Here is a 27,591-nt window from a genome sequence, read left to right as displayed (position 1 = left end):
GAAGCGGAGCTGTCAGTACCGGCCTACACCACAGCCACAGCCACAGCAGCACAGCACCCGGGCCGAGTCTGCGACCCACACCACAGCTCACGGTGACGCCGGATCCTTAATCCGCTGAGCAAGGTGAGGAATCGAACCCAAGTCCTCACAGACACTAGTTGGGTTCTTCCCCCCCGAGCCACAACGGGAGCGCCGTGTTTCCTAACTTTTAGTCAATATCCTATTCCTGTCAAAACAGCAACCCCCTCGTGGTGCTCTGCACACCTGCCACCCCCGGGGGGGGTGCAGACAGAGCTCGGAGAGGAGGCGCTGCTGGTTAAAAACCGCGGAGAGCGCCTGGGTCGCTGTGCTGTGTGCATCAGTGACGGCACCAGACAGGGCCCAGAGCTCGGGTCTGGACGTGGCCCTGGTTTAGATGGCAGTTCTACTGCAATCCCAGACTGTGGCCTTGGGAAAGGTCCAGCCATCCCCAGGTGTCCCCTTGGTCACCTGCAGTAAGGGCATAATCACAGCATCTTCCTCACGTTCTACTGAGGAATAAACACGATGATGCTGGGCACAGGGCCAGGACCCAGGATGTGCCCCCGACACAGGCCGGGTCCACTGGCCATCAGGAGCGTGACGCACCGGGAGCTTGGGCAGCCTGCTCAAGCACTCTGGCCATAAGGAAAACCTGGGCATGGCCTGCCCAGGGCAGGGGACAGGGGCTCTGTGACTCCCACCCAGGCTCACCCTGGCCTCGGCTCAGAGGGACCTACCCTCTGCCTCCCTCCCGCCCGCCATCCCCACGTCAAGCTCTGCAAGGTACCTGCGTCCTCCGGGGAGCCGTAGGAGGGGCTGCCCTGGGATAAGGTGGCCCAGCTCGAGTCCTCGTCGCTGGCTGCGCTGTTCCGCATGCCGAACAGGAGGCTGGCGCTCTTGCTGTGCTCTCGGGGGCCGTCTGCAAGGGCCTGGGGCCCGGCGGGCACCTCCACACTCTCCAGGGGCTCCGGCAGCCCTGGAGGAGAAGACAAGTCCTCTTCCTCCTCCTCCTCCTCTTCCTCGTCGTCCTCCTCCGCCTCCCCTGCCGCCTTCTCCTCTCCCTCGTCCGGGCCCTGCTCTTGGGCGCTGATGATCAGGCCGGGTCCTCGGAGGCCCCTGTTGGCCGCATTATGGGCGGAGAGCTCCAGCTCAGAGTACAGGTGCATCAGGCCTTTGGGGCCCAGGGGTGCCGTCTCAGGCTCCTGGCTGGCCTCCTCGGCCAGGGTCAAGGTCACGTTTCGGTTTTGGTCACGGTGGGCCGTGGCGGCCCGCCGGAGCTGGTTCTGGCCCTCCTTTAGCCACTTGGCGTTGGCGGGGCCCGGCTCGGGCCCACCACCCTCCCCCATGGCGCTGCGCAGGTCCTTGGGTCCCACGGCCGTGGCCTGCAGCTTGGCGTTGAGCAGCTGGTTGTGGGCGGCGTGCAGGGGCAGGGGCAGGCTCAGTGCGGGGCCTCCGTGGCTGTTGGCATTGATGGCCGACTGGCTCAGGGAGGACGGAACAGACATGGCCTTGGCAGATCCTGCAGGTGGGGGGAGGAGACCGTGCTGAGCGTCCAGGTCAGGACAGCGGCAGCCCCGCTTCCGCCCCAGGCCTGGCCCTGCCCCACTCGTCTCCTCACACGCAGCCCACCCTGCGTGGCCCTTGAGCTGTTTTCCCAGGAGAAGAGCCGGGTGCGCCCTCTGTCGGCCATCGCCACCACCACCTGCGCTGACCAGGCCGGGCGATGTCCACCCGCGGCGCTGACCTCCTGGGACGGCACAGCCAGCCCCGCTTCGCCCTCTCTCCCGACGGCAGCGACTGCACACAATGGCTCTCTCTGTGCAGCCCCACCCCCAGCCCGGCCGACTGGGGCTTACCGTGCCAGGGGCACAGGCTGGTGTGGGGCTGGCTCATGTGCTCTGGACACCGGACACTGCCTGCTCCTTCCTCCTGCCACACCTTGCTCCTCGGCCCACCACTGTGAGCTCCGGCTGTGCTGCTATCAGCAAAAATCACCGCGCCGCGTCAGCCCCCGAGCCCACGCGGTACCAGGGACCATGAGGACAAGGGTGGCTGAGCTGTGGGTCCAGTCTTCAAGGGCATGGCCTTGGGAAGGCAGCTCACGAAGGAAGGGCCTTCAGCTCCAATTCGTGGCTCCTTTGGCCAAGAGAAGCTACATTTGGGGAACTGTTTCTAAAAAGTATCTCACCTTGGATCCCAGTTCCTCGAACAGATCCTGTAATGTCCCATGTCTGGGTCACTGCAGGAGCCTTTGGTCTGGACCCTGCAGCGCTTTGGGTTTTGTGAAGCCTTCCCTGAGCCCCCTTTGTAAGACTGCGGCCACCCTGCCCCTCTCAGAAACCCCCAAACTCTCCCCAGCACCTAGACCATCTGATGAGCTAATTTATCATTTACTTTGGAGGAATTTGGGGGGTTTTGTTTTTTGGTTTTTTTTGTTTTTGCTTTTTTGGGCCACACACAAAGCATATAGATGTTCCCAGGCTGGGGGCTGAATCAGAGCTACAGCTGCCGGGCTGCACCACTGTCACAGTGAAGGCAGATCCAAGCCATATCTGCGACCTACACCACAGCTCACAGCAATGCCGGATCCTTAACCCACTGAGTGAGGCCAGGAATCGAACCCGTGTCCTCATGGGTACTAGTCGGGTTCACTGACCGCTAAGCCATGACGGGCACTCCTTTCCTCCGCTCTCCCCCAGGCCCCTCTATCATCTCCTCTGCCAGTGTCAACACACTCTGGTGGTGGGACTGCGTCTCGACCCTCACTCACAGTGCCCCAACCAAAGTCCAGCTGCCCTTCAGGTGAGGGGCTCTCCTGTCCCCTAGACTGTCCTCCATCCTCAGAAGCCCTCCGTGGGTCACTTCTCCACCTATCGGCCTGCAGCCCCATGGCCCTGATGACCCATCCAGCTTCAAAGTCCCACAGCCTCCCTACCTGTGACCTCCCGCTGCTGAGCTTCTGGCCTCCCGACCCCCCCATCACCCATGATACGCTTGCTCCCTGGAGTCTCCCTCCATCCTCACCCTCCGTCTCCCAGCTTTTCCTCCCTGACCCACCACCGTCCAGCCCATCCAGCCCCCTCTTTGTGACCCCCTAGGACTGCCGCTACCACGCTACGGTCCCTCCCTGACACCCTGGCTCAGTCCTCTCTTCCCACCTGAGCTTCCCCACAACACGGGGCTCCCCTCACTAACCGCCCCCCCCCACGCACCTGTGCCCAGACCCCACTGCGCTGCTCCCTCCTCAGGCCTCACCTGGGAGCCCCCCACGTCTCCGCCCCCCCCCCCCAGGTTCCTTTTCCCCTTGAGCCGCCGGCCCCGTTCCCTCAGCCTCCTCGGTGCAGCTCTCGGCACTGAGCACAGACTGCAGGGAGGTGTCCAGACAGCTTGGCCAGGCTGTGCCACCCCTCGGGTGTGGTGCAGGGTCCAGGGGCAGCAGCCGCAGCTGGCCTCCCCGTCTCCTCTAGCTCCTAGGGCCCCAGCGCGATGCTCCACGCGCATCTGGGACACGAACGAGCAAAGGTTCCTGCCCGTGTGTCTGCCTCAAGCGTCTCTGCTGCTCTGCTCGGTCCAGCCCCACCGGGGCAATGAGCCATCTCATGGCCACTGGCAGAAATGAGAAGAAACGGCTCTGCCTCTCCCCAGACCCACAGGGACCGTCCAGAAACAGGAACCAGACTGTGTCACTCTCCAGCTCAAAAATGAGACGGCTCCCGCTGCCTTTGGGACAATGTCTGGGCAGGTTAGCAGATCACCAAGAGCCCCCTTGAGCCAGGCCCTGTGACCCTCGGACCTGCTCCCCGTCCTGCCTCCTTCCCGCCTCACCCTCCAGCCACATCGAGGATGGTGGATTCCAGAACACATCACACCTGCACAGCCCTGGCTCCTCGTCTACACTGCTCCCTTGGCTTAGAATTCTGTCTCCTCTCAGGAGGGCCTCTGCTTGCCTTTCAGAACTTGGCTCAGCAGCCACAGCTCCTAAGCAGTCGGTCCTTCCTGGCCAGTCCCTCTTCCCCGTCCTCAGGGGCCCAGTCCCTCCACGTCTCACAGTACCTAGCCCTGCGCCACACTCTACCAGCGCACCTAAGACCTCGTCTTACTCGACGTCGCGCTCCCGTTACCACAGAGAGTGGGCTGCGCGCCCACCCACGTGAGCCCCGGCTTAGGATGGAGGCGGGAGAGGAACCAGGAAGCTTGGAACTACCTGGGAACAGGCAGAGACAGGCTCGCGTGGCCCTGCGGGCGGGGGGGGGGCGAGTGTCATGGAGGGAGCTGCAGAATGATGAAGGCTCCCTGAGAGGGGAGGGGGGGCCCTCGACAGGTGAGGGCTGAGATCTGGGGGGAAGGGGGGGAAGACAGCAAAGAAACAAAAAAAGGGAAAAAGACAAGAATAAAAAAGAGAGATGGGGTGGCTTAAACCGACATCCTGGCTTAAAAGCCTTCCTTCCCTCCCTCCCTCCTTCCTTCCTTTCTTTTTAGGGCCACACACGTAGCATGTGGAAACTCCCAGGCTAGAAATCGAATCCGAGCTGCAGCGGCCAGCCTACACCACAGTCGGGATCTTAACCTGCTGAGCCACAACGGGAACTCCTGAAAGCTGCTCCTCTGAGTGGAATCTCTCTGAGTTTCAGGAGGTGGAAGACCCCGTGGGCTCTGCCAAGCTCAGAGCATCATAGGAAGCAGGGGTGCACGGAGCCAGGTTTTTCAGAGCTCAGGCCAGGACCAACCTCCTGCGCACTTGGAGGTGTGGTCTGGGAAGCGCATGTGCGCTGAAGCTGGGGTGATGAAGAGCCAGGGGACTTGGGGGCAGCCCTGCCCATCTGGTCGCTGGGGCAGAAAGCCCTGAGGGGGCAGGGGGAAGGGGGTAAGTACCGAAGCCTGACAGAGTAAAAGTGTGGTCACTGTCAGCTCACTTTTCAAGGACACAGGATGACCAGCTGCTTGATGGAATCAAGAAGGGGCACCACCCAGCTTCTCCCTCTCATGAGCGCTGCCCAAACCTCAGGTCTCTCAAAGGATGGAAAGAGCCACATGGATTCGGGCTCAAAGCAGGGAGCTGGGCGGAGTTCTCAGCAAAGGAACTAAAAGAGGGGCCACGAAGCCCGAAGAAGCTGATGTGAGACCATGGGGTCGGGGGCAGTTCCACTCAAGGTCAACAGTCTTCTGACCTGACCACCCACCATATGCCAGGTGCTGGGCTGGGCTCGGGGGAGGGTGGCCAGGGGGAGAGTGATGAGTAATAAAGAAAGGTTTCCTCCCCGCGGAGCTCACGGTCGTGAACCACCTGGTACGATGCAGTGCACCGCCAGGACCAGAAGAGTACCTGGCACCTCTAGGCGCTCCCTCTTTGTGGCATAAATGCCTGAGCATCATCACAGGGAAGAACAAGGCACTACGGGGGCCCGAGGCTCACTTTAGCCAAGACCTGCCTGGGCAAGGGCACAGCCCTCCTCGGCCACCCTCTCCGGGAACCCTCCCGGGGGGGGGGGCCCCCCCCCAATTCTCAGAGGAGACTGGAGCCCGGCCAGAGAATGCTCAAATGCACAAACTTACCGACTCGGCCCCTGTCCTTTTCTCCCCTTCTTCCTGAAACCAAGGCGGCAGCAGCAGCCAGGCGACATAGACCTGGTGAGCATTTCCCTTTTCTTTTTCTTTTTTTTGTCTCTTCTAGGGCCGCACCCACGGCATATGGAGGTTCCCAGGCCAGGGGTCTAATCGGAGCTGTAGCCACCAGCCTGCACCACAGCCACGGCAACTCGGGATCTGAGCCGCGTCTGCGACCCACACCACAGCTCACGGCAACGCCGGGTCCTTAACTCACTGAGCGAGACCAGGGATCAAACCTGCAACCTCATGGTTCCCACTGGGATCTGTTTCCACTGGGCCACGACGGGAACTCCTGTTCCGCCCTTGATCCATTTTCCCTTCCACCTAATGAACCGAGGCTCGGGGGACCCGCCACCTGCCACCTCCCAGATGAAACACCGAGCTCTCCTGACCCGCACTCCCCCAGCGCCACGTGCTGCTCTGGCTCTTTTCCTCCCGACCCGACCCGCGCAGGCTTCCTGACAGCTGTCTATGCTGCCGGCTGCCCTTTCCGCCCCCCCTTCCAGTCCTGCTTCCACTCCCAGCATGCCTCAGTGACAGCTCCTACCAAGGTCACCAGGACCCCAGGGTCACATCACCCTCCAGACCCGAGTCCTCATCTTGGGTGGACTCTCAGCAGCATCGGCCACCACCGGCCGCCCATCAGCTCCCATCCACGGCCTCCACGCACTGCGTCTCCGCTCTTCCTCCCACGCGCCCCCCACTGTCTGCTGGTTTCGTCCCCGCCTTGGCGGGCTCGCCTTCCGCTGCGCATCGCTGCACCCTCCCGGCCCGTCTCTCTGCTTCCACTCTCAGCACAGGTAGGTATTCCCTCACGCCCACAGCTTCAGTGGCCCTCTACACACGATGATTTCCAAGAGCTCAGCTCCGTTCCGGGCCCCTCCCTGAGCTCCAGATACACTCAGTCGGCGGCCTACTCACCACCCCACCTGGAGGTCTCAGAGGCCTCTCAAACCCACACACCCGTTCCTGTTTCTCTCTGCCATCCCCTAACTGGTCCCCGTTCAGGACGCCGGCTCAGGGAATGACAGGACCAACCATCCTGCTGCCTATACCAGAAGGAGGGGACCATTCCAGACGCGACCGTCCCCTCGCGCTGCATATACTCAATCCATCCCCAGGTCCTGACAATTTCTCTCCAAGAGAAAACTCTGGACTTGATCCACTGTCCACATCCACTACCGACAACTGTCCACCCCAAGGACAAGGACCTTAAGATTAAAATTCTCAACATGGCTTCAACTGTCCAGCTCAGTCTGGCCTCTGCCTTCCTCTCCAGCTCTGGCACTCTGCTGTCCAGCCGCGCTGGCCTTCTTTTGATTCCTCGAAGACACTGTGCCCTCTCCCTCCAGAAGGTGTCTGCGTGCGATTCCCCTTCTCCCGGGAACGTCCTACCCTCCCAGCCTGGCTCCTAGTAACCGTCCTCTACCTCTTAGTTCCAGCAGCATGTTCTCAGCGAAGCCTTCCTTCCCTCCCTCCTCCCCCAGATCAGTGTAGCCTGTGCTCGCTGGTGCTCTCAAGGCAACACCCCCCCCCCGTGGTATTTGTTAAATTTGCAATCTTATTCTTATCTGATTCCCCCTGGACTGTCAGCTGCGGGGTATCAGATAAAGGCGGACACAGACGCAGTCCATTGTGCTCGAAATTATACCATCAGTGCCTAACAGTACCTGGTATGTATTACGTGTCCAAAACGTATCTGCTGCGTGAATAAATGATTAGATAGACCCCTTTTTTCCTTTTAGGGCTGCAGATGCGGCATACGGAAGTTCCCAGGCTAGGGGTTGAATTGGAGCTGCAGCTGCCAGCCTACACCACAGCCACAGCAATGCTGGATCCTTAACCCACTGAGCATGGCCAGGGATCGCACCTGCATGCTCGTGGATATCAGTCAGGTTCAACGGAACTCCTTATTTTATTTTGTTTTTTTAAGGAAAACACTATATTAGAGTATTAAGGGGAGGGAGGCAGCAGGGTATAGGCTCTCAGAGCGATCAAGGGAAAGAGGAGGCGGGGGTTATGGCCTAGGTTAAGCTTGGTGGCAGTGGGTGAGATGGAGTGAAATGAATGCATTTGAAAATCACTTGGGTAGTGGATGTGACAGAATTTGATGACACGAGACGTAGCGAATGAGAGAGAGAGAGGTTCATCTAGACTGTAGCCCAGGATTCCAGTTTGGTAACTGATTGGGAAGTAGCCATTTCTGAGAGTTGAAGGAGGAGTCGATTCAGAAGAACAGCAGAAAGGGAACACGGGGAGGACAATACAGCTTGGGATCTGTAAGTCTGGAATTCCTGTTGGACTTTCAAGGGGATGTCAGGAGGCCAGGTGGAGGCTGAGTCTGGAGTTCAGGAAAGAGATCTGGGCAAGATAGATAAGGCTGGGAATTATATTTATATATATAAGTGGAATATATATAAGTGGAATATATATATATATAAATGGAATATATATATATATAAATGGAATATATATATATATATAAATGGAATTGGAGGCCTTGAGAGTGAACGAAATACCTGAAGAAAAGGTGCCGAATGAAAGAAGATAGCCCAGGAAAGAAGCAAGAATCTCACCACCATCGAAAGGGAGGGAAGGAGGGAGCAAATGAGATGGAGAAGGAGCAGACAATGCTGCAGGGGAGACCAGGAAAATGTTTCAAGGAGAGTTGACGTCCCCCACGAGTGCTCGGAAACGTGAGGGGATAGCAGGAAAGCATCCACTGGGGTTGGCCACATGGAAGTCTCCAGTGACCTTGGCTAGAGCAGTTTCCGCGGGTTCCAGAGGCAGAGGATGGAGTGAAGTGGCTTTAGGAATGAATGGGAAATGAGGAAATAAACACAGCAAGCGCAGAGGAGGAACCCGCTGTAAGGACGGGAGGGAGCTGGACTCTGCGGAGGGGCTGGGAATGCAAGCAGCAGCACGGGCAGATGCAAAACTGGTTCGAATACCCTCCGCATTGGCAGTGGGAAAGCGGCTCCTAGGGAGCGCTCCTGCCAGCGCTAGGCCTCCCCGAGCCCTGGGGACACAGCCGGCGCCAGGGCACACCCCTCGGTCGCTGAGGGCAACAGAATGCGGCTTGACAGATGCCAGGCCTGGGACCCTGCAGGAATCCCTGCGGCCTGTCTGCCTGCCTCACCCCGCGTCCCCCTCCCCGTCCTAGACCTCCCCTCCCCCACCCCCCACCGCCCCCCTCTTCCCGTTCCCCCTTCTCGCTTCCTATTCATCCCGGAGAGGCAGGAGGTAAAGGTCGGGGAGGGGACGGGGTGAGGACCGAAGTGGGGTCGGACCTGGTAAGGGAGGAAGAGGTTGGGGGGGTTGGAATAGGCGGCGGGAGGGCCGCCTGCCCGGACCGGGCCTGGCCGGGGGACAAGGGGCGCCACAGGGCTCCGGCTGCGGGGTCCGCCGGCCGCCGGGGACCGGGATCCGAGCGTCCGGGCTGGGCCTCGGCAGGGGCAGCTCCTACCTGCGCGGGGAGGCCCCAGGCCCAGGTGGCGGAGGTGGCTCAGGCTGCGGGGCTCGGGCTCCGCGGCGGCTTCTCCATCACAACATCCCCCGCCCAGGAGCGCGCGGGCCGCGGGGCCGCGCCCGGAGCGGCGGGGGCGCGCGCCGGGCCGGGCTGGGGGAGGGGCGCCATCTTGGGCCGGGCGCGGGCGCGAGCGCGGGCGCGGGCGCGAGCCCCCCGCGGGCCCCTCCCCACGCGGCCTTGGGGCCTCGGGGAGCCGCGCCGCCCCGGCGCCCTCGCCCGCCGCCGTCCCCGCGCCCGGGCCCCCGGGTCCCCGGGCGCTGCCCCGGCCTCGGCCGCCCCCCGCCCGCCCTCCGCCGCGAGGCCCCGGACTCACCGTGCGCGCCCGTCCGGGCCTCGGCCCCGCACCCCGGCGGGGCGACGCGCCACGGGGATGGAGCGGGAGCGGCGGGGCCGGGGCGGGCGCGCGGGCAGCGGCGCGGAGGAGGCAGCCTGCGGGGCCCCGGCGGCAGCCCTCCCTGGCGTGCTGGTGGAGCGGCGAGGCGCACGCGGCGTGGGCGGTAATAATAGTAGCCGGTGTTTCTCGACCGCTCACACCGTGCCAGGCGCGGCGGTGAACCCTTCCCACGCGCTCGTCCTCACAGCGGCCCTGTGCAGTCGCCGCGGCGACCGTCCTCAGTTTTCCTGGGCAGGTGCTCAGGTTCAGGAAGGTAAAGCGACTTGCCCGCGGTCACAGGTAAGCGGGGACCTCACGCTGGAACCCAGGTGTTCCCTCACCCCCACCCTGTCGTCGAACACGATCGCGTGACACCAGGGCCTTGCAGACGTGGCAGATGAATTGCTCTCCAGTGGAAGCTCCCGGGAGGGAGGGAAGAAGGCAGAACGTGGACGACAGGCGTAAGCAGGGAATGGGGCGGCCCAGTGTTGCACAGCGGCCCGGATGGTGGGCTAGTTCCCAGCGGGCAGGTCAGTGGCCCAGAGGCCATCGAGGCTGGTGAGGGGGGAGATTACCAGCCAGAAACCCTCTTCTGGCTCCTTCCTCCAAGACAGGTTTTCATTTCTTATACCTACGGAATATTGAGCAAGCGACTCAAGATGTCCTCAAAGTGCCGAAAACTAAAAATGCCAAATCTAAATTCATTGTCTCATCTCCTTCTTTACTGACCTTCTAAGAAGTTTCACTGGAGTGAAACAGAACCCTCCCAGTGCATGTGAGCTCAACCACACACACACACACACCCATGACTGGATGCAGCTATAGCTCATCCATCCCAGCGTCTACCGCTTGCCAGAGTCAGAGGCCTTAAGACTGTCTTGACTACACTTTCACTTGACTTGAAATAAATATAAATTTTTAACTTTATCATGAAATTTTTCATATATATATATATATATACACATACACAGAAGTACAGAGAACAATATAAGGAACCCTCATATACCCATCCATGTAGCTTCAAAAATTACCAACTCTTAGCCAAGAATTTATTAGGATTTGAATAATTTTTGTGCTGTGTGAACCATGTACCAAGTCCCAAGCTAGGATCTAGGGATCTAAAGATGAATCAGATTTGACTATAATGCAACCTGGAAAATATAACACATGACTTTGGTCCCTGAAAGACGAGTAAGAGTTGACCAGAAGAAGAAAGATGTTTTCATTCATGCAGTCATTCTCTCTCCAGAAATAATTATTACATGGGAGGCACTGTCCTTGGTGCTAGGAGCTCATTGGGTCCCTGCCCTCAGGAAGCTTGCATCGCAGAAGAAGGAGATGTTGAACGAGTGATGGGAAGTGTGATGACTGCTTGGAAGGAGGGGCACAGGATGCTCTGGAGTGGACCAACTTTGGCCTGGGGAGGTTTGGGGAGGCTTTCATGAGCAAGTGGCACTTATGTGAGAGGAAAGAGCGAAGGAGACAGAGGTCACCCAGGAGAAGAGAGGGTGATTCCAAGTCAGAGGGGAAGTACAAGAAGGCCAGATGAGTGTGGCAGCGGAGAGGAACGCAGAAGGCGAGGTGGGCAGGTGGACAGGTGCCAGATCAAGGAGGGCTTTGTATGGTAGGCTTAGCGTTTGGAACTTTATTTTAAGGGCAATGGGAAAGTCAGCAGAGGGTTTGGGGGCGGGAGGGGCATGTTCACCCTGCATTTTAGGTCAATTCTGGCTGCTAAGTGGAGAATAGACAGGAGTGGCAGGGTGGGGACCGATCAGAAAGCAGCAAATGCAGTCTAGGTAGATGACTGTAGCTGGGGGGAGTAAGGATGGAGAAAATTGTGTAGGTTTAATAACTATTCAGGAAGTAGAATTCACAAAAATTAGTGCTCAGTTGATTGAATGGCTGCGGTAAGGAAAGGATGGCTTCCAGATTTTTGCTTGAGCAAAAACAAAACAAAACAAAAATCCAGAAATATCACCCCTTTACAAACAGCCCACCAAAATGCTTGTCCTGCCAGTCCCTTTGAGCAGAGGGGCTATCATATCCAGGGAGGTCTCTTTAGGTAACCAGAAGCTCACAGATAGAATGGTGATGGTAGGGAGAAGAATCTAATTAGCTAAGATGCAAAAAGTAAAACGTTTGACCCACACAGTCTTTCTGAGTCTGAGTCCCTGATCTCCTAGGTCTGCAAATCCTCCTGTCGATGGTGAGTCAGCCTGTGCCCTTCACTCATCCTTTCTCTGTTGCAGCTCATCCCTCTTCTAATGCTTTCCATGGCCTAGGAGCCACCAATGGCCTAGGAGCCACCTCAGATGCTATGTGTGGTTTTGGTCAATGTGGGTCCCTCTGAGGCAGCAGTCTTAAAATTATTACCTTGGACCCATCAGGAAAAACTTGAATTAGAAGCAAATCCCGAGTTCCTGTCATGGCACAGTGAAAACGAATCTGACTAGGAACCATGAGGTTGCAGGTTCCATCCCTGGCCTTGCTCAGTGGGTTGAGGATCTGGGGTTGCCGTGAGCTGTAGTGTAGGTTGCAGATGCGGCTTGGATCTGGCGTTGCTGTGGCTCTGGTGTAGGCCAGCGGCTGTAGCTCCGTTTAGACCCCTAGCCTGGGAACCTCCACATGCCGTGGGTGTGGCCCTAGAGAGACAAAACGACGAAAAGAAAAAAAGGAAGAAGAAGCAAATCCATGCAGAATCATTGACCAAGAGTACTGGCTTTATGCGATTTGGCATGGCAGATCAGCCTGGCAGACGTCTGCGTTACCAGGCAGGTGATAGCCAAGTCACCTACAGGGAGGCATAGAGCTTTCAACTTTACTAGCATCGAAGACACTAATGGGGCAAAGGCAGCCTTTTCTACCGCTCTATTAAGTATTGCTTCGATATGGTAATTGTTCTTTTTTTAATGTAGTGGATTTACAGTCTTGCGTCAATTTCTGCTGCTCAGCATAGTGACCCGGTCACACAAATTTGTACATTCGTTTACTCCTACTGTCCGCCGTCATGTCCTCCCCCGGGAGCCCGGATGTGGTCCCCTGTGCTGTTGGGTAGGACCGCATTGCGTATCCATTCTAAGTATAAATAGTTTGCATTTGTCCATCCCACTGCCCCGCCACCCCCTCGGCAACCACACGTCCGTTCTCCACGTCCGTGAGTCTGTTTCTGTTTTGTAAATAGGGTCTGTTGTGCCATATTTTAGATTCCACGTGTAGGTGATACATGGTATTTGTCTTTCTCTTTCTGACTTACTTCACTTAGTATGAGAGTCTCTAGTCGCATGATACTGTAATTTCTCTCGTGATGGATCCAATGAACCTATTTTCTTCAGGGTGGTTGGTATCATTTGGGAACTCTCTAAGTAGTAAATTCTTCTCACATATTCTGTGCAACTGAATTCATAAGTCGGATGATAGGCCTGGCAAAGCCTCCCTCAATACCCTGCTTTAACAGGACTCTTCTAGTATGTTCCCAGGAAGACCATACCGGGTGAGAGGAGGAAGGGACGGAGGCCTGAACCCCGGGAACAGCAGCATTTGGTAAGCCATATGGGAAAAGAAGGCTGAAGAAAGCTGAGACGAAGCAGAGAGCAGAAGGGTCAGGAGCGCGTCGTGTCGGGGAAGAGCGCCAAGGGAGGGGAGCCGATCAAGGGAGAAGACGCGGTCGACAGCCGCAAGCGCAGCCAAGATTTCCCACAAGGTCAAGGTGAAAAAATATCCTTTGAATTTGGCAGCGTGGAGGTCATGGATTCCCCATGATTGATAAGATGGGGATCAGCAGAAGATGTAGGCAGAAGCCACAGTGCCGTGAACTGAGCAAGTGAAGATGAGAAAATAGGATAAGCAGGTGCAGAGCCCCCTTTTGGGAAAGTGGGCAGGGAGAATAGACAGTGGCTGAAACGTGATACAATACTAAACCTTCTGATTTTGTCTTTTTTTTTTTTTTAAGATGGTAGAGACTTGAACTTGGGTGTCCACTACAAAAAGGTACCAGTAGAGAAGCTGAATTTGAAAGTCGAGGAAAACAGGGAGAGATGGAGTGAGACCCTGGAGGTGATGAGGGCAGGTTGGGTCAAGGGCTCCTGCAGAACTGGGCCCTGACCTCCATGGGCTGAGGGCGAGGATGGGGGGGGTAAGGCAACAAGGTGCCAGCAGGCAAGCGGCTGAGGTAGTCGTGCCCAGGGATCACCGCCTTTTCCGTCTTGAGCTGAGGAAGGGACGGAGGCTTGGGTGAAGAACAAGGAAAACCTCGCCAGAGAAGAATCATCCTGCCGTGAACTTGTTGCTGTTGCCTTTGCTCTTGTGATCAGTGCAGCACCGTTTCCCTCTCTCGTTGGTAACCGCACATCAGTTTTCCTTGAAGAGGGAATTCCCTCCATGGCGCAGTGGGTTAAGGATCCAACTGCAGGAGTTCCCGTCGTGGCGCAGTGGTTAACGAATCCGACTAGGAACCATGAGGTTGCAGGTTTGATCCCTGGCCTTGCTCAGTGGGTTAAGGATCTGGCGTTGCCGTGAGCTGTGGTGTAGGTCAAAGACTCGGCTCGGATCCCACGTTGCTGTGGCTCTGGTGTAGGCCGGCAGCTACAGCTCCAATTTGACCCCTAGCCTGGGAACCTCCACATGCCGCAGGAATGGCCAAAGAAATGGCAAAAAAGAAAAAAAAAAGAAAAAGAATCCAACTGCAGCAGCTCCCATCCCTCCAGAGTTCGGGTTTGATCCCCGGAGAAAAGGATCTGGCATTGCCGCAGCTGCAGCTAAGGTCGCAGCTGTGGCTCGGATACAGTCCCTGGCAGGGGAACTTCCATATCCTATGGGTGGAGCCATAAAATTAAAAAAAAAAAAAAAAAAAGAAGAAGAAGTTAAAGGGGACAGAGAAATAAAACCAATAGTAAGAAAGTTGTTCAGACGATCAACCTTGGTGTTCAGTGTGCATAAAAAAAAAACGGCCTTTAGGGAATGGGGGCGGGGCGATAATAAAGGGATCAAACGCTGTTATCAGTGAAAGCGCAGGAGGGTGAGAATGGAGCGGGGGAGGAGGCAGAAGGGTAAGGGTGAGAGTCTGTGGTTGCCAGTGGGCCGCTGGAGTTTAAGGAATGCCTTCGTGGGCGGAGCAGTTGTGAATGGGGCCGGGGTCTGCGTTTGGCCAGGCCGATTGGGTGACTGAAGTGAGGACCCCAGCCGTGAGGACCCAGGAGGTCCGTCGACGGTGGCCACCTGGCAACGGTGGCCAGGTGGCCGTGAGAGTGCTGTGGCTCACTGGCCTGGCGCCGAAGGGGGAGGAGTCCCACCTGCACACAAAGAGGGAGAGGAATGGCATAGGTTGTGGGGAGCCAGTGCTGAGGGGCCTCCCGTGCCCGGGGGCAGCTGCAGGGACAGGCAGAGGCGCCCTGGGGCAGAGCCTGTCCCAGTCGAGGCTGAAGATGGAGAGACAGAGAAGGGAACCATGGAGCCTGTAAAGAATCTAGAGAAGCTTCTTGAGCACTCGAGAGGGCACACCCACAGCCACCCCAGCCCTGTTCTCCTGACGTCCTGGTGTCAGTGTGCCCAGGCTGGGGCAGAGTCTGTGCTCTGCCTCTTACTAGCCGTGCCAACACCGCAGGTCCTTTTACTGCCTTGGGCCTCTGCTCCCCTCCTGTCGGTAGGCTGGAAGAAGCCAGTTGTTGACCAGGATTCAGGGGCCACCTGTGCAGAAATGAGGTTTGCCCCTCAGCCCACCCCTCCCTTGTCTCCTGCAATATCTCTCTTTTTTTTTTTTTTCTTTTTTTCTTTTTAGGGCCCCACCTAAAAAAGTGGAAGTTCCTGGACTAGGGGTGAACCAGACCTGCAGCCACCGGCCACAGCCACGGCCACCATCTGTGCCGCAGCTTGCAGCAAGCCTGGATTCTTAACCCACTGAACGAGGTCAGGGATTGAACACGAATCCTCGTGGACACTAGCCGGGCTCTTAACCCTCTGAGCCACAACGGGAGCTCCCCACAACCTCCTTAAAAGCCTCAGATCAGACATCATGAGCTCCTCAGCTCAAACCGTGGACTGTGATTTTTCCCCAACCAGGGCCTGTTGTTGTCGTTATCGTTCATTTTTTATTAGACCATATGGTTGATTTACAGCTTTGATCAAGCCAGGAAGCCCTCTGGCTTCATTGCAAGGAAAGCCAGGAGGAGGAGCTGGGCCAGGCTCGCATCAGGAGCCCCGAGACCGATGGCAGCCCAGCAGGCTGTTTACGCTCTGGGGCTGGGGCAGCGCCTTGGCCGAGACCAGTTTCTCCACGTCTTTGTAGCAGTAGACATGGGGGCCGTGGACGATGTACAGGCCGAGGCCGCTGGCGGAACACGAGTTGGGGCCGAGAGACTTTTCCGTGCACAGGGCTGCATCGACCTTCTCATGCGGCCAGGGAAGCTCGGTCCACGGGCCTTGAGCGCCTAAACTCAGGTCCAGCCACCACAGCTTCCGTCCTGGGAAGAAACACCCGACACAGCACGGCCTCCACATCATGAGGCCGCCCACCTGCTCACGCCCCGAGGGGACCTGGGCCGTGGAGGACAAGCCACTCAGAGCACCCGACGCCCCTCACCTGCCATGACGTGGAGCCGAGACGTCCCAGGACAGACAAAGGTCGCATCCACAGCGTCAAGGCTGATGCCGTGAGGGCTCCCGAGCTCCTTCTCCAGCTGCTTTGGGTAATTGTCTACCAGGGTGTAGCCCGCCTTTGTCAGGAAGATATAGACCTGGGTGCCCTGGGGACAGGGGACATCGGTCAGCGTGGAGCTGGAGCTTCTCGGTCTCCTCTCCAGCATCGCTCCCGGCACGTACCTGGATCAGATAGAGCTTGTCATCCCAGGAAAAGGCAGCATCCACGGCCGAAGGACCGTGGGACCACTGATGGTCAATGGGCCAGCTGTGCCACCCGTCCCGGCTGGTGTCCAGACGCCAGTAGTGGGTCCCTGTGGGGTGGCAGAAGCATCTCTAGTGCGGGTGGGAAAAGGCCAGGCAGTGAGGAGGCAAGTGACAGAGGCAGAGATGCCCCCTGAGAGGGAGGAGGGGATGTCTCCGGAAGCCACCTCCCCAGGGGACGGAGCAGAGAGGCCACCTCCCCACCTCCCTGGGGGAAGGAGCAGAGCAGGACCCAGTCGGCGAAGCGGGGCATCGTGCCCTGACTGGAACTGGAGTCTGTGGGGCCTGCCGGAAGGGCGGGCTTGGGGACCAGTGGCCACATTGCCGGGTGAGGGGTCTGGGGGGGCTCGCTGTGCATCTCAGATGTCTATGTACAGAGAGGCTCCAATGAGATGGTGGCCAGAGGTTTAAAGGGAAGCAGCACAGCACGCTTCCCTGGGGTGTTCGCACCCTGGCTGTGTCTCCATCCCCTGGGACGGCAGGAGACGGAGGGAGTGGCCAGGCCAGCACCTCGTTTTCCTCACTTTTCATAGCACCACGTGAGAGGAGCTGTCTGGCTCTCTTCCTCAACCCACTGCGCTTAGAGTCCTGTCTCCTCCTCCACTGAAACGTCTCTCTCCAAGGTCGCCAGTTCCTCCAACTTGCCAGATCTAAGGTTTTCACCTTACTCTACCTCTCAGCGGCATTTGACTGCTCGCAGCTCCACCCCCCCTTCTTGTCTTTTTAGGGCCGCACCTGCAGCGCATGTAAGTTCCCAGGCCAGGGGTCGAATCAGAGCTGCAGCTGCCAGCCTACACCACATCTGCGACCTACACCACAGCTCATGGCAGCGCCGAATCCTTAACTCAGTGAGCAGGGCTGGGGATCGAACCCGCATCCTCAAGGATCCTAGTTCTGTTCTGAACCCGCCGAGCCACAACGGGAGCTCCACGCAGCTCCCTTCTTAAATATCTTTTTTTGGATCCCAGCGCCTGTGATTCCAGATTCTTCCAAGTGGTCCTCTTATCTCTCTCCTCCGCCTCAGCCTGACATTGAATATCGAACTCTCCTAGTTGGGGCCTCTGCGCTACCTCCTCTCTTGGCGATTTCATCGCGTCCAGGGCTTTAAATACCATCTACATGCTGAGGCCTTTCCATCTCCTCTTCAGCTCTGATGGCCTCTCCTTCAAGCATCAGGTTCAAACTCAGCTGCCTCCCTGACATGTCCATTTGGGGTCAAGAAGACCAAAACCCTAACATGTCAAGTTATTTCTGCCCCCACCAAACACGCATGTGCGCGTGCATGGACACACACACACACACACACACACACACACACACACACCCTCACCCTCCTTCCCTAGTCTTTCCCAATTTTAGAAAAAGGCACCGCCAGTCACCTCATTGCCCATGCCCCAAAGCTAAGTCACTCTTGCCACCTCTCTTGTCCCTCCCCTGCTCCAATCAGCATCCAATGCATGGGTTTGTGTGGGGGGCCCAGCTGCCACAGCACGTCCTCTGCTGCCGTTATCCCAGGGCAAGCCATCTTTACCTCCGATCCAGACAGCTGCGAGAACGCCTAGCTGGGTCCCTGCTTACAGTTGGGCCTCTGGGACCTGTAGCCCACAAGAAACCAGGGCGAGGAGTTCCTGTCGTGGCGCAGTGGTTAACGAGTCTGACGAGGAACCGTGAGGTTAGGGGTTCGATCCCTCGCCTTGCTCAGTGGGTTAAGGATCCGGCATTGCTGTGAGCTGTGGTGTAGGTGGCAGACGCGGCTTGGATCCCAAGTTGCTGTGGCTGTGGTGTAGGCTGGCAGCTGCAGCTCCGATTCGACCCCTAGCCTGGGAACCTCCATATGCCGCGGATATGGCCTTAGAAAAGACAAAGCCAAAAAAAAAGAGAGAGAGAATGCTCACCAGGTCTATGTTCCCAGCCGTTCCTCCCCAGCACTTCAGTCCCACTGGCCTTGCTTCTTGACCCCCCAAGAGCGCTTGCTGTCCCCCCTCCCCCAGTGCTCCTCCTCGGGGCTTTATGCGGCTAATTCCTTTTATCACTGAAATCTCAGCTTGAAAATCCTCTCTTTAGAGAAGGGGCCCGTCCTTCTCCTCACATCCCATGATCCTGTCTTGTCGTCTTCACAGCTTTCGGGGACACCTAACATGTTTTATTTTCCATTTTAAAACATCAACACCTCCTGAATCCATCTGTGCGAGCGTCCAGCGTATTTGAGAATAAGAAACATCTCTGACCTTCCCAGAACCCTTCACGGCCGTTGACGCTGCCTGAGAGACGTCTTCTCTTTCATTTTCCTCTTTTTTGGTGTCCTCTCTCCCTCCAGCAGGCTCTGTGAGGGCAGGTGTCTTGTCTGCCCTGTTGACGACTGTGTCCCCACGTCTAGAAAAATGCCCAGTGCCTGGCAGGTGCTTGATGTTTGGTGCTGGGAAAATAGCTGGGGTTCCCACTGTGGCCGCTTCTCTTTGTGGCATTGACTGGGCAGGGGTCCACGTGTCTCCCTTCCCCCGCTGCTTGTGGCCCCTCTTGGGAGCATCAGAGCTATTGCTGCGCCTTGTGCACAGCAAGGAAGGGCTGAGCCCCCAGCCAGGGCCACCCGAATGGGCTCTGGAATAAAACTCTGGGCTCTCTCTGGAAATCCACATGGGCAAAAGAGCAACCAAGGCTGTTGGCAGTGGGTCTGAGGCCAAAAGGTCCTGACGAGAGAAAAAGCAGGGGGGACACGGTGGACCTGGTGGGGAGCCGAAGTTGTGACGAAGCAGGAAGAATGGCTTAGAAGCGCTGAGGTAGAGACAAGGGGTGTCAGTCAGAGAGGAGAGGAGCAGGCCTGGGCTGAGTGGCAGGTCACACTGCAGTTGTCCCCGAGACAGCGAGTTCCCGCCTCGCCTGGGTGTTTTTAGCGTAACGGTGTCTGCTCAGCAGCTAGGGAACGTCTCTCTTTCTCCGGCTGTAGGAGCTCAGCTGCATTCTGCTTTGTGGACACACGGCCTGGAGGGTCCAGGGCCTCTCCGTGGCTGGGTGTTCTCTCCACATCTCTGCGTGGTCCCTGGGGCCCTGTTTTCTCCGTGCGTTTTCTCCCTGTCTCCCTGTCTACCTCCATCCAGCTCCCTCTCTGTCGTACGAGGCGTGTCCCCGGTGGTGGACGGCACCACGCTCTCACCGGGCTGCCTGTTCTCCTGCTCTGTGTGTGTTCTCGCCTGGCATGTGGTCGCACTACAGGTCTCCGCCTTTTCACTGCAGCTGTGTGTCTCATCACTGACGCGTGTTCTCAGTGCCGCTCGCCTTCCTGTTGCGGGGTCAGGCTCTCCTTGTGCCTGTGTCTTTCCCATCATAGCTGGGTCGCCAGAGCTGGTCAGATGTGCTCCGGACTTAGGAGCAAGAAAGGATTTTCAGTCTTCGGTGTCTCACCACTCTTGTACATTTGTGTCTGATCGTACAGATGCCTGAGGCTGAGCCTAATGTGGTAGGTCGCTCCTTCTCTTGGGGCTGTCCCCTAAGTCTGGGTTAAGACTCGTCACAGCCTGTCTGACAACCCTAGAGCATGCTTAGGTACCAGGAGATGGGTTTTACTGCGTAATGCCGCAGGTCTAGGGAGAGTCGTCCTCCTGGTCGCTCAGAGGAGAAATCTCCCAGGGCTGGCGAACCTGTTGCCCAGAGGTCTAAAGGGCGGAACACTTGCTGGCTGGTTCTCAGCAATGGGAACATCTCATCCCCAGGTGACATGAGCTCAGAGGTCTGGACATAGGAACCAGACACCTGGGAAGAGATGGAGCTCCTGGGGATGAGCTCGGGGGCGAGGGGCGCAGAGGACCCACAAGACATGCTAAAGCAAAGGGAACATGAGGAGTCATAAGGACCCAGAGGTCCAGGGAGGGCATAGACCTGGGAGTGGGTGGTACTGGGAGGCTGACAGGCGGATGAAGTTAGAGGCCTTGGCAGTGAGAGACGGGCTGAACGATCTGCACCCGAGGAGATGAGGGGTGAAAGGGGCATGCGAGGATGTAAGGATGGGGGCCAGTGATGAAGATGCAGGACATGGACCCGGGCTGGAGACACACCGGAAAGAGATGGGAGGTATGCGGGCAGAGCGGGGGCCCTGGAGGGCATCTCTTACCACGGAAGGCATAGGTGGCACCGTGGTTGTCAGACAGCAGTGCAGTCAAGACCAGGTCTGGGCTACAGCGGTCATCCCCACGGTGGGTTGCGTTCCTGTGTGCATGGCCTGGGGCAGGAATAGGTGAGGGGGACACAGAGAGAGGAAGAGGTCAGCGTGGGGTCCGAGGGGGCAGAGACGGCCGGCTTTCTAGGGGGCAGGCTTTCCCCATGGAGGACACCTGCGATGAGCGGGGATGAAGGTGGGGCTGGGGCGGGGCCCAGGCGTCATTCCACGGGGTGAACGCAGACTGGGGCAGGAGGGCCGCCACCCCGGGGAGGCCGACAGATCCCACCCCGGCTGGGGCCCTCTCACCTCTGTCCGGGCAGGACATGAAGTAGTCGCGGACATCCCGAGGGTATTTGGGATCCACATGTCCCGTGACAGGGTCAAAGCGCAGGAACTGGTTACCCCGGAAGCAGTAGTAGCGGCTGATCCATCGCATGGCGGAGGAGCAGTTGCCCACGGCCGGCCAGAGGCGCTCCTTTGTGGTTTTTGTCTTGGAGTCCCAGAACCAGGTGTGGGTGCCTGTGTCCAGCCAGCCAAGAAGCCTTTGGTGAGGTCCGGCTGCACCTGCCTTGTGCTGGTGCCGGGCCCCAGGATGGACCGGATGCGGCCCGGGTCCCATGGAGCTCACAGCCCAGCAGGCCGACAGTTGAGAAGAGTAGTCATACCGTCAAGTTTAGCACCAAAGGACACGCGATCAGCTCAGCAAGGGCACTGGGAAGAGCCAGGGGGGACTTCCTGGGGAAGGCGATCCCTAAAGTAAAATCTGAAGCAGGAGTGAGAGAGCAGACAAGAGCGGGAGAGGGAAGCCTAAAGCATGAAGCAACTCGGGTGCACAGGGAACAGCAGAGTTTCTGGAGGTTCATATTCAAGGTGAGGGTTCCGTTGGCGTCGAGGCTGGAAGGTCAAGAAGGACGTGGTCGTGGAGAACCTTGTACGTCAGACGGAGGAACAAGATGTGTCCCTTACGGTGAGGGACTCTCAGCAGAGTGACACCCGGGTAACTTCCCCTGGACGACTTCCTCTCCATCCTTGGGAAACCACCACCATGCTTCCCACCACCGCCAGCCCGCCGTCTCTCATCCCCGCCCGGACTGACCTTGGAAGAAGAGGACGCCCTCATCTTGGCATTCTCCACGGTGACATTCCACTGCAGCATCCAGTGGGGATGGGACTCCAGGAAACTCCTCTTGGAGCGACCTTGGATTTTCTTTCTCCTTCTCTGGAGGGTAGACCCAGACCTTGTCCCCCTGCATACAAAAGCATGCTGTCTTTAACACGCACCCCAGATGCTGCCGTCCTGCCGTCCAAGCCCACATCCTGGATCTGTCGCTTTGCGTTAATCTCCTTCTGCGGCCCCACGCGTTGTCAGTCCACCTGCGGACCACAGTGTGCTGTCCCCTTGCACAAATACACACCCTCAGTTTGTGCAAATCCCAAGCCTATTACTGTACAACCAGATTAGTTTGGGCAAACGCATCCACAAATATTCATCCTGCAATCACCCATCTGTTCGTGTGTCCGTGTGTTCATTCATTCTCTCAAGAAGCAGTTGCTGAATGACTTTTGTGAAAGGCACCGAGGATAAAGCGACGATAAGGTTCTGTCTCTGCCTCCGAGGAGTTCACTGTACAAAAGCAGAAGGGACCCTAAAATCCTATAGCCATGTGAGCCCCAAGGCGGAGGCGCGTGCAGCGCGTTGAGGCTAAAGGCGTGCCGGGGGCATCCTAGAGAAGTCCTGGAAGGCTGCGCAGAGGAGGAGGCACTGGGGCCAAGAGTTAAAAACTGAGCAGAAACTTTCCAGGTGGACAAGCGTGGAAAGGGCATTGCCAGCAGAGGGAAGAGCATGTACACACAATGCCCAGAGAACTCTGCATGGTCTCGGGTGCCTGGTCCACGGTGCGGGAGGAGATAAGCCCGAAAAGATAACCAAGGACCAGATCTTAGGACTCTTGCAGGAACCAGCACGTGGTGGTGCCATTTGCTGAAACCGGGAACTTGGGAGGAGGGCGGGTTTGTAAGGAGGTACTGAACTCCATGAGGGGATGTTGCATTTGAGGTGCCTGCGGAACGTCTAAGTTGAAAATGTCAGCCAGGAAGTTGGAACGAGGTGTCTGGAGCCCCGGGGAGAGACCCAGACCTGGTGTCCACAGTGTGGGGAGGCCTCCGAGCCACGGCAGTGGTTGAGATCCCCCGGGAAGTGTGTACGAAGGGCTGGGATGGAGCCCCAGGGGACACTCCGGGACTGGCCCAGGATGAGAGGCCTGAGAAGAGCAGAGAAGAGGCAGGAGGGAAAACAAAGCCAGCAGTGAGGGCGCCCCAACCTCCAGCATCTTTGTGCCAGTCGGGAGGAGGTGCCAGGAGGTAGACACAGCTGGGCCGGGGCGCGAGACCTGGTGAGCACAGTAGGCCAGATTTCATCTCCACCTGTCCCTCGGCCAGGTGCCATCGTGTTGCGAACCACCTGGCTGCCCAGGATGAGACCTGATGTGGAGTCATGGAAGCAAAGGAAGAAAGTCCCAGGAGGGTGAGGACGGTCACCAGCATGAGGAGAGGCAGAGAGGCGTGGCCGAAGGTCAGGGCTGACGAGCAGCCACTGGGGGCTGTGCTGCCCACGTGCACACACGTGCCCTTAGTCTGAGCTTTTCCAGGAAAGGCAGGCACAGGGGGAGGAACCCTGGAACCTCTCGGGGAGGGCCCCATGCCAGGGCCACCCGGGGGAGGGTCCGGAGTGTGGACTCTGAGCTTCCTGACCTTGGCCCGGTCATACCTGGATGAGAAAGACTCTGTCGTGACCACGGCGGAAGGCGGCGTCCACGGAGCTGGGGGCGTTTTTCCACCTCTCTGAGATTAACCCCCGGGTCCAGTTTTGACCCGCCCACACAGACGGCCCTGCAAAACACGCCTGCTGAGGGACCCAGAACAAGCTTTTGGCCCCTGAGATGGTGACAACGAGGCCGTGGGCGATGCCCTCAGGGGATCCCTAGGGTCTCGCACAGAGGGACGCACCCTCAGTGAAGGGGCCAAGTCTGAGTCCCAAATGCCACCCCCAGCCCCTCCTGTCTTTCTTTTCTTTTTAGGGCCACACCCGTGGCATATGGAGGGTCCCAGACTAAGGGTCTAATCGGAGCTGTGCCAGAACCAAGCTGTGTCTGCGATCTACACCACAGCTCACGGCAACACCGGATCCCTAATCCGCTGAGCGAGGCCAGGGATCGAAGCTGCCCGTCCTCATGGATGCTCATCAGATTCATTTCTGCGGCACCGCAAAGGGAACTCCCCAGTCGCGTTCTTGACACACTGAGCCAGGCCAGGACCTCCCCTCCTACCTTTAAAAAACAGCATAGCCCCGTGCTCATCCAGGGTGCTGGCGTCGAAGCCCCAGCCATCCGAGCAGCGTTCTGAGGAGGTGGAGAGACAGCGAGTCAAAGGCCAGTCAGGTGATCAGACACAGCCGGACAGATAGACGCAGGGAGCCGGGCCTCACCGGTCACGTCTGGGTCCGGCTTGGACTCATTCCTGCCTTCAGCTCCGTGCTTAGGGCCAGCAGTCCTAGGGAGAAGACACACAGGTTGGGGGGTCCACAGGGCCCCATCCCTCTCTCTTAGCTCCTGACCCCAAAGTGACCCTGGCCCTAAAATCTGTCCCTGTCCCACTGGAGCCTGGGCCCCAGTCCTCCTTCACTGCCCCAGCCTCACTCACAGAGAAAGAGGGTGGGCGATGGCCAGAGAGCAGCAGAGCCCCAACAGCCACGGTGCCCCCACTGTTCCCAGCGCCCGAGCCATGATGAGCTGGGGGGGCCACAGGTCAGCGCTGGGCCCCGGCTGAACGCCCTATATAGAGGTGGCGGCAGCACCGCCCCCGCCCATGCCTGCTGGGGGGGACCTCCCGGGACTGTGCCAATGTTGGCTGATTACGTCAGTGCAAATAAGGTCAGGGTCCGGACAGGAATCCGAGCCCAAGACTGGCTCTTCCCGGTAGGAGACCCCATCCCCCTCCGGTGACTTTTGAGCGGGGACCAGCCCAGCCGTTAATGTCCAACCATGACCCTCACCACCATGGCGCTGGGTCCTGGTGGCAGGAAGGTCAGGTCAGGGAAGGGGGAAGATGGACTGATTAACGTTTTCTGAGGTTACCTCGATGGTGCCGGAGAGCCGAGGAAACTCAAATGTTTGAGTGTCTGCGAGCCTTGAGACACTCGTACATACATGAACTTAAAAACCACACGCACAGACACACATGTGAGAAATGCTCAGAGAACTGGGGGGGTTTTGGTCTTTTTAGGGCTGCACCACAGCCACAGCAATGTGGGATCCAAGCTGCATCTGTGACCTACAACACGGCTCACGGCAACGCCAGATCTGTAACCCACTGAGCGAGGCCAGGGATCGAACCTGCACCCTCGTGGATACTAGTCAGATTCGTTTACACTGAACCACCACGGGAACTCCGAGAACAGCCTTTTCCAAGCTCCACCAAGGGCCTTTCTGGGGCGCCCCCACGCCTCTTCAGCTTTTCCTTGGGCGATCAGGAATACTGCACTGCTGTCGAATGCCCACGTCTCACCCTCGCCCCCAGCCCCACTGGCAGAGAGCTTTGCAAAGATCACCTGGGAGGGAAGGGCTGACAGTGGTGGGGCAGGAAGAGGGGTCCCTCTTCCAGAGAGACCCGCGGCCAAGGAGACCTTCATAGCTGCCACCCCAAGGGAACAGTGCTTTGTGTACCCATCACAGAGTCAACAGAACGGTGCTGGGGTTTCACAATGTTGACAGCTGCTGACTCCTGCTTACACCTGCTCTTGTCGCCAAAGCCTTTCTTGGCCCCTCCCTCAGCCAGCTCAGGCGCTCCTCGGCTCCTTTGCGTTACCTCAGAAAACGTGAAATCATTTCATCTGTCTGCTTAGGCTTTTGCCTATGCTTCCTCATGCTTTTTTCCTTTGTCTGTCTTTTGGTTTTTTCTTTTTTTGGCCCCACCCATGGCCTATGGAAGCTCCCCAGCCAGGGACTGAATCTGAGCCACAGCTGCAGCCACCTCGGATCCCCAACCCAGTGCACTGGGCCAGGGCTTGAACCCTTACCACCACAGATCCAACGCTGCAGTGGGAACTCCTCTTTAAAAAAAAAAAATTCACTGATTTTTTTCCATTAGAGCTGGTTTATAGTGTTCTGTCAGTTTTCTACTGTGCAGCAAAGTGACCCAGTCACACATACATATATACATTCTTTTTCTCACATTATCACGCTCCATCATAAGTGACTAGATAGAGTTCCCAGTGCTATACGGCAGGAGCTCATTGCTTATCCACTCCAAAGGCAATAGTTTGCATTTCCTAACCCCAGATTCCCAGTCCGCCCACTTCCTCCCCCCTCGGCAACCTCAAGTCCCCTATTCTCCAAGTCAGTGAGTTTCTTTCCTGTGGAAAGGTTCATTTGTGCTGTTTATTAGATTCCAGATATAGGGAATTCCTCTTTGTCTGTTTTGATTTGCCTGTCTGGTGTCTCGTCTTGACCTAAATGAGTATCTGGCATAGAGAGGCAGACGTCGAAGCTGTTGTGGGTTTGATTACAGACCCTTGCAATGAAGAGAATGTCGCAATAAAATGAGTCACAAACGTTTTGATTTCCCAGTGCATGTAACAGTTATGTAGTCAAAATTAAGTATGTAACAGCATTCGGTCTAAAGATTGTATGTACCTGAATTTAAAAATACTTTATTGCTAAAAATGCTAACCATCATCTGAGCCTTCCGGGAGCTGGAATCTTTCTGCAACAGTAATACCACTGATGACCATAACAGACGTAATGATAATGAAACAGGTTGAAACATTTCGAGAATTACCAAAATGTGACATAGCGACACAAACCGAGCAAATGCTGGTGGAAAAAAAGTGCCAACTGACTTGCTCAGTACAGGATTGCCAAAAACCTCCAGTCTGTAAAGCAAACAAACAAAAAAAAACTCAGTTTCTGTGAAGTGCAGTAAAGCATAGTAAACAAGGAATGCCTGTGATACACGCTCAATAAATATCTTTTGGATGAAAAAAAATGCAAGTACTGACTAGTATTACTAATGTTGCAGCAAAATTTCTGACACCGTTCCTCCTCCTGGGGTGAGGAGAAAGCCAGGACGGGGGTGTGTGCTGAGGGGGCATCTCGGGACCTAGGTCACGGGTCTCCTTGGCACTGACCTTCACCTTACAGGCTTGTTTCTCTCTCCAGGGGTCCAGCAGCTAGCTCCCCTCCTCCGCCGGCCCTGGGATCTCACCTGCTCGCTCTCTGCAGCACCTGCTATCTTCAGCCCTCACGGGGGCCGCTCCCAAAGGCTGCCCCGTTGCCATCGGAGACCTGGATGTTAAGTTAGGAGACAATTACAGGCAGAGTCAGCTCTGGGCCAGGCTGAGGTTCCAGGATCCCTGTTCCCCAGTTCAGCTGGGAGAGGCCCTGGTCCCTCTCAGATGCCCTTGACACCCCCGTATAACCTTAGCAAGGGCCTCAGATCCCTCATCTACGCTGCAGAGGCTCCTCCTAACAGAAAGATGGAGATTTCTGGGCCCTCGGGAACAGCATGTCACCAGACTGCCAGCAGGCTCAGCATCCTCTCCTGACTTGCAGTGAAGACGTGCCTTGTCAACACCTCCTCCACACAGGCTAGTGGGCAAGGCTGGGCTCCCTGAGCTCTGGGCAGCACCACGGCTCCCATGGCACATGCCTGACACGCCCCCCTTCCGCCGCAGGGCATCCCTGGTTTGGCCTGCTCCCTCCCAGGGCCAGCACCAGCCACCGGGGGCTGCTCACCCCAAACCCCTCTCACCCTTTCTTCACTCAGCCTCTTTTTTTTTTTTTTCGGTGGTTCCTCTTGCAACATGTGGAAGTTCCCAGAGCAGGGATCAAACCAATGCCAGAGCAGTAATCCACGCCACAGCAGTGACACGCTGGATCCTTAACCTGTGAGCCACAAGGGAAATCCTTTCTCAGCCTCTAAAATCTTTTTTTTTTTTGGCTTTTTAGGGCCACACCT

At 57.3% G+C, this 27,591-nt stretch overlaps 3 protein-coding genes across 11 annotated transcripts in view; 1 reads left to right on the top strand and 2 right to left on the bottom strand.

The window, feature by feature from the left end:
• APBB1 (amyloid beta precursor protein binding family B member 1) overlaps positions 1 to 9,965 on the bottom strand; it is a 21,257-nt gene extending 11,292 nt beyond the window's left edge. For 2 of the 7 annotated variants that reach the window (XR_014814450.1, XM_021062345.2), the window contains exons 1-2: positions 9,095 to 9,191; positions 809 to 1,540 (exon numbers count right to left, since the gene is read on the bottom strand). Coding sequence is in view for 4 of the 7 variants with exons in the window: in XM_021062345.2 (XP_020918004.1) it covers positions 809 to 1,526 (718 nt within the window). In the remaining 3 variants the exon portion in view is untranslated. Of the gene's footprint in view, positions 1 to 808; positions 1,541 to 1,650; positions 1,685 to 1,877; positions 2,000 to 9,094; positions 9,192 to 9,470 lie in introns of those variants that run through there. The other 5 variants (XR_014814449.1, XM_084974872.1, XM_021062342.2 and 2 more) reach the window with 4 other exon arrangements.
• Positions 8,561 to 27,591, top strand: LOC146399661 (uncharacterized). 3 transcript variants are annotated; one of them, XM_084974942.1, is made up of 2 exons: positions 8,561 to 9,830; positions 26,793 to 27,591. In XM_084974942.1, the coding sequence occupies exons 1-2, from the start codon at positions 8,715 to 8,717 to the stop codon at positions 26,805 to 26,807; spliced, it is 1,131 nt and encodes a 376-aa protein (XP_084831068.1). In that variant the 5' UTR covers positions 8,561 to 8,714; the 3' UTR covers positions 26,808 to 27,591. The 3 variants fall into 3 exon arrangements, with proteins under 3 accessions (XP_084831068.1, XP_084831069.1, XP_084831067.1); XM_084974943.1 differs by lacking the exon at positions 26,793 to 27,591 and adding an exon at positions 15,304 to 15,981; XM_084974941.1 differs by lacking the exon at positions 26,793 to 27,591 and adding an exon at positions 12,985 to 14,204.
• Positions 15,596 to 24,386, bottom strand: HPX (hemopexin). Its single transcript, NM_213953.2, is given in 10 exon segments — positions 15,596 to 15,985; positions 16,105 to 16,267; positions 16,344 to 16,474; positions 20,530 to 20,637; positions 20,884 to 21,096; positions 21,674 to 21,824; positions 23,345 to 23,466; positions 23,904 to 23,975; positions 24,062 to 24,126; positions 24,277 to 24,386. Coding segments are annotated over 10 exon segments (1,380 nt in total). The 5' UTR covers positions 24,360 to 24,386; the 3' UTR covers positions 15,596 to 15,713.

This window comes from Sus scrofa, chromosome 9, assembly GCF_054392235.1.
Source record: "Sus scrofa isolate SSC_HxYL_T2T_F1_AM1 chromosome 9, Sscrofa_HxYL_maternal_Yorkshire_Landrace_v2.0, whole genome shotgun sequence".
Lineage (NCBI taxonomy): Eukaryota > Metazoa > Chordata > Mammalia > Artiodactyla > Suidae > Sus > Sus scrofa.
The sequence above is the reverse complement of the archived record's forward strand: the minus strand, read 5'-3'. Positions and strand labels throughout refer to the sequence as shown.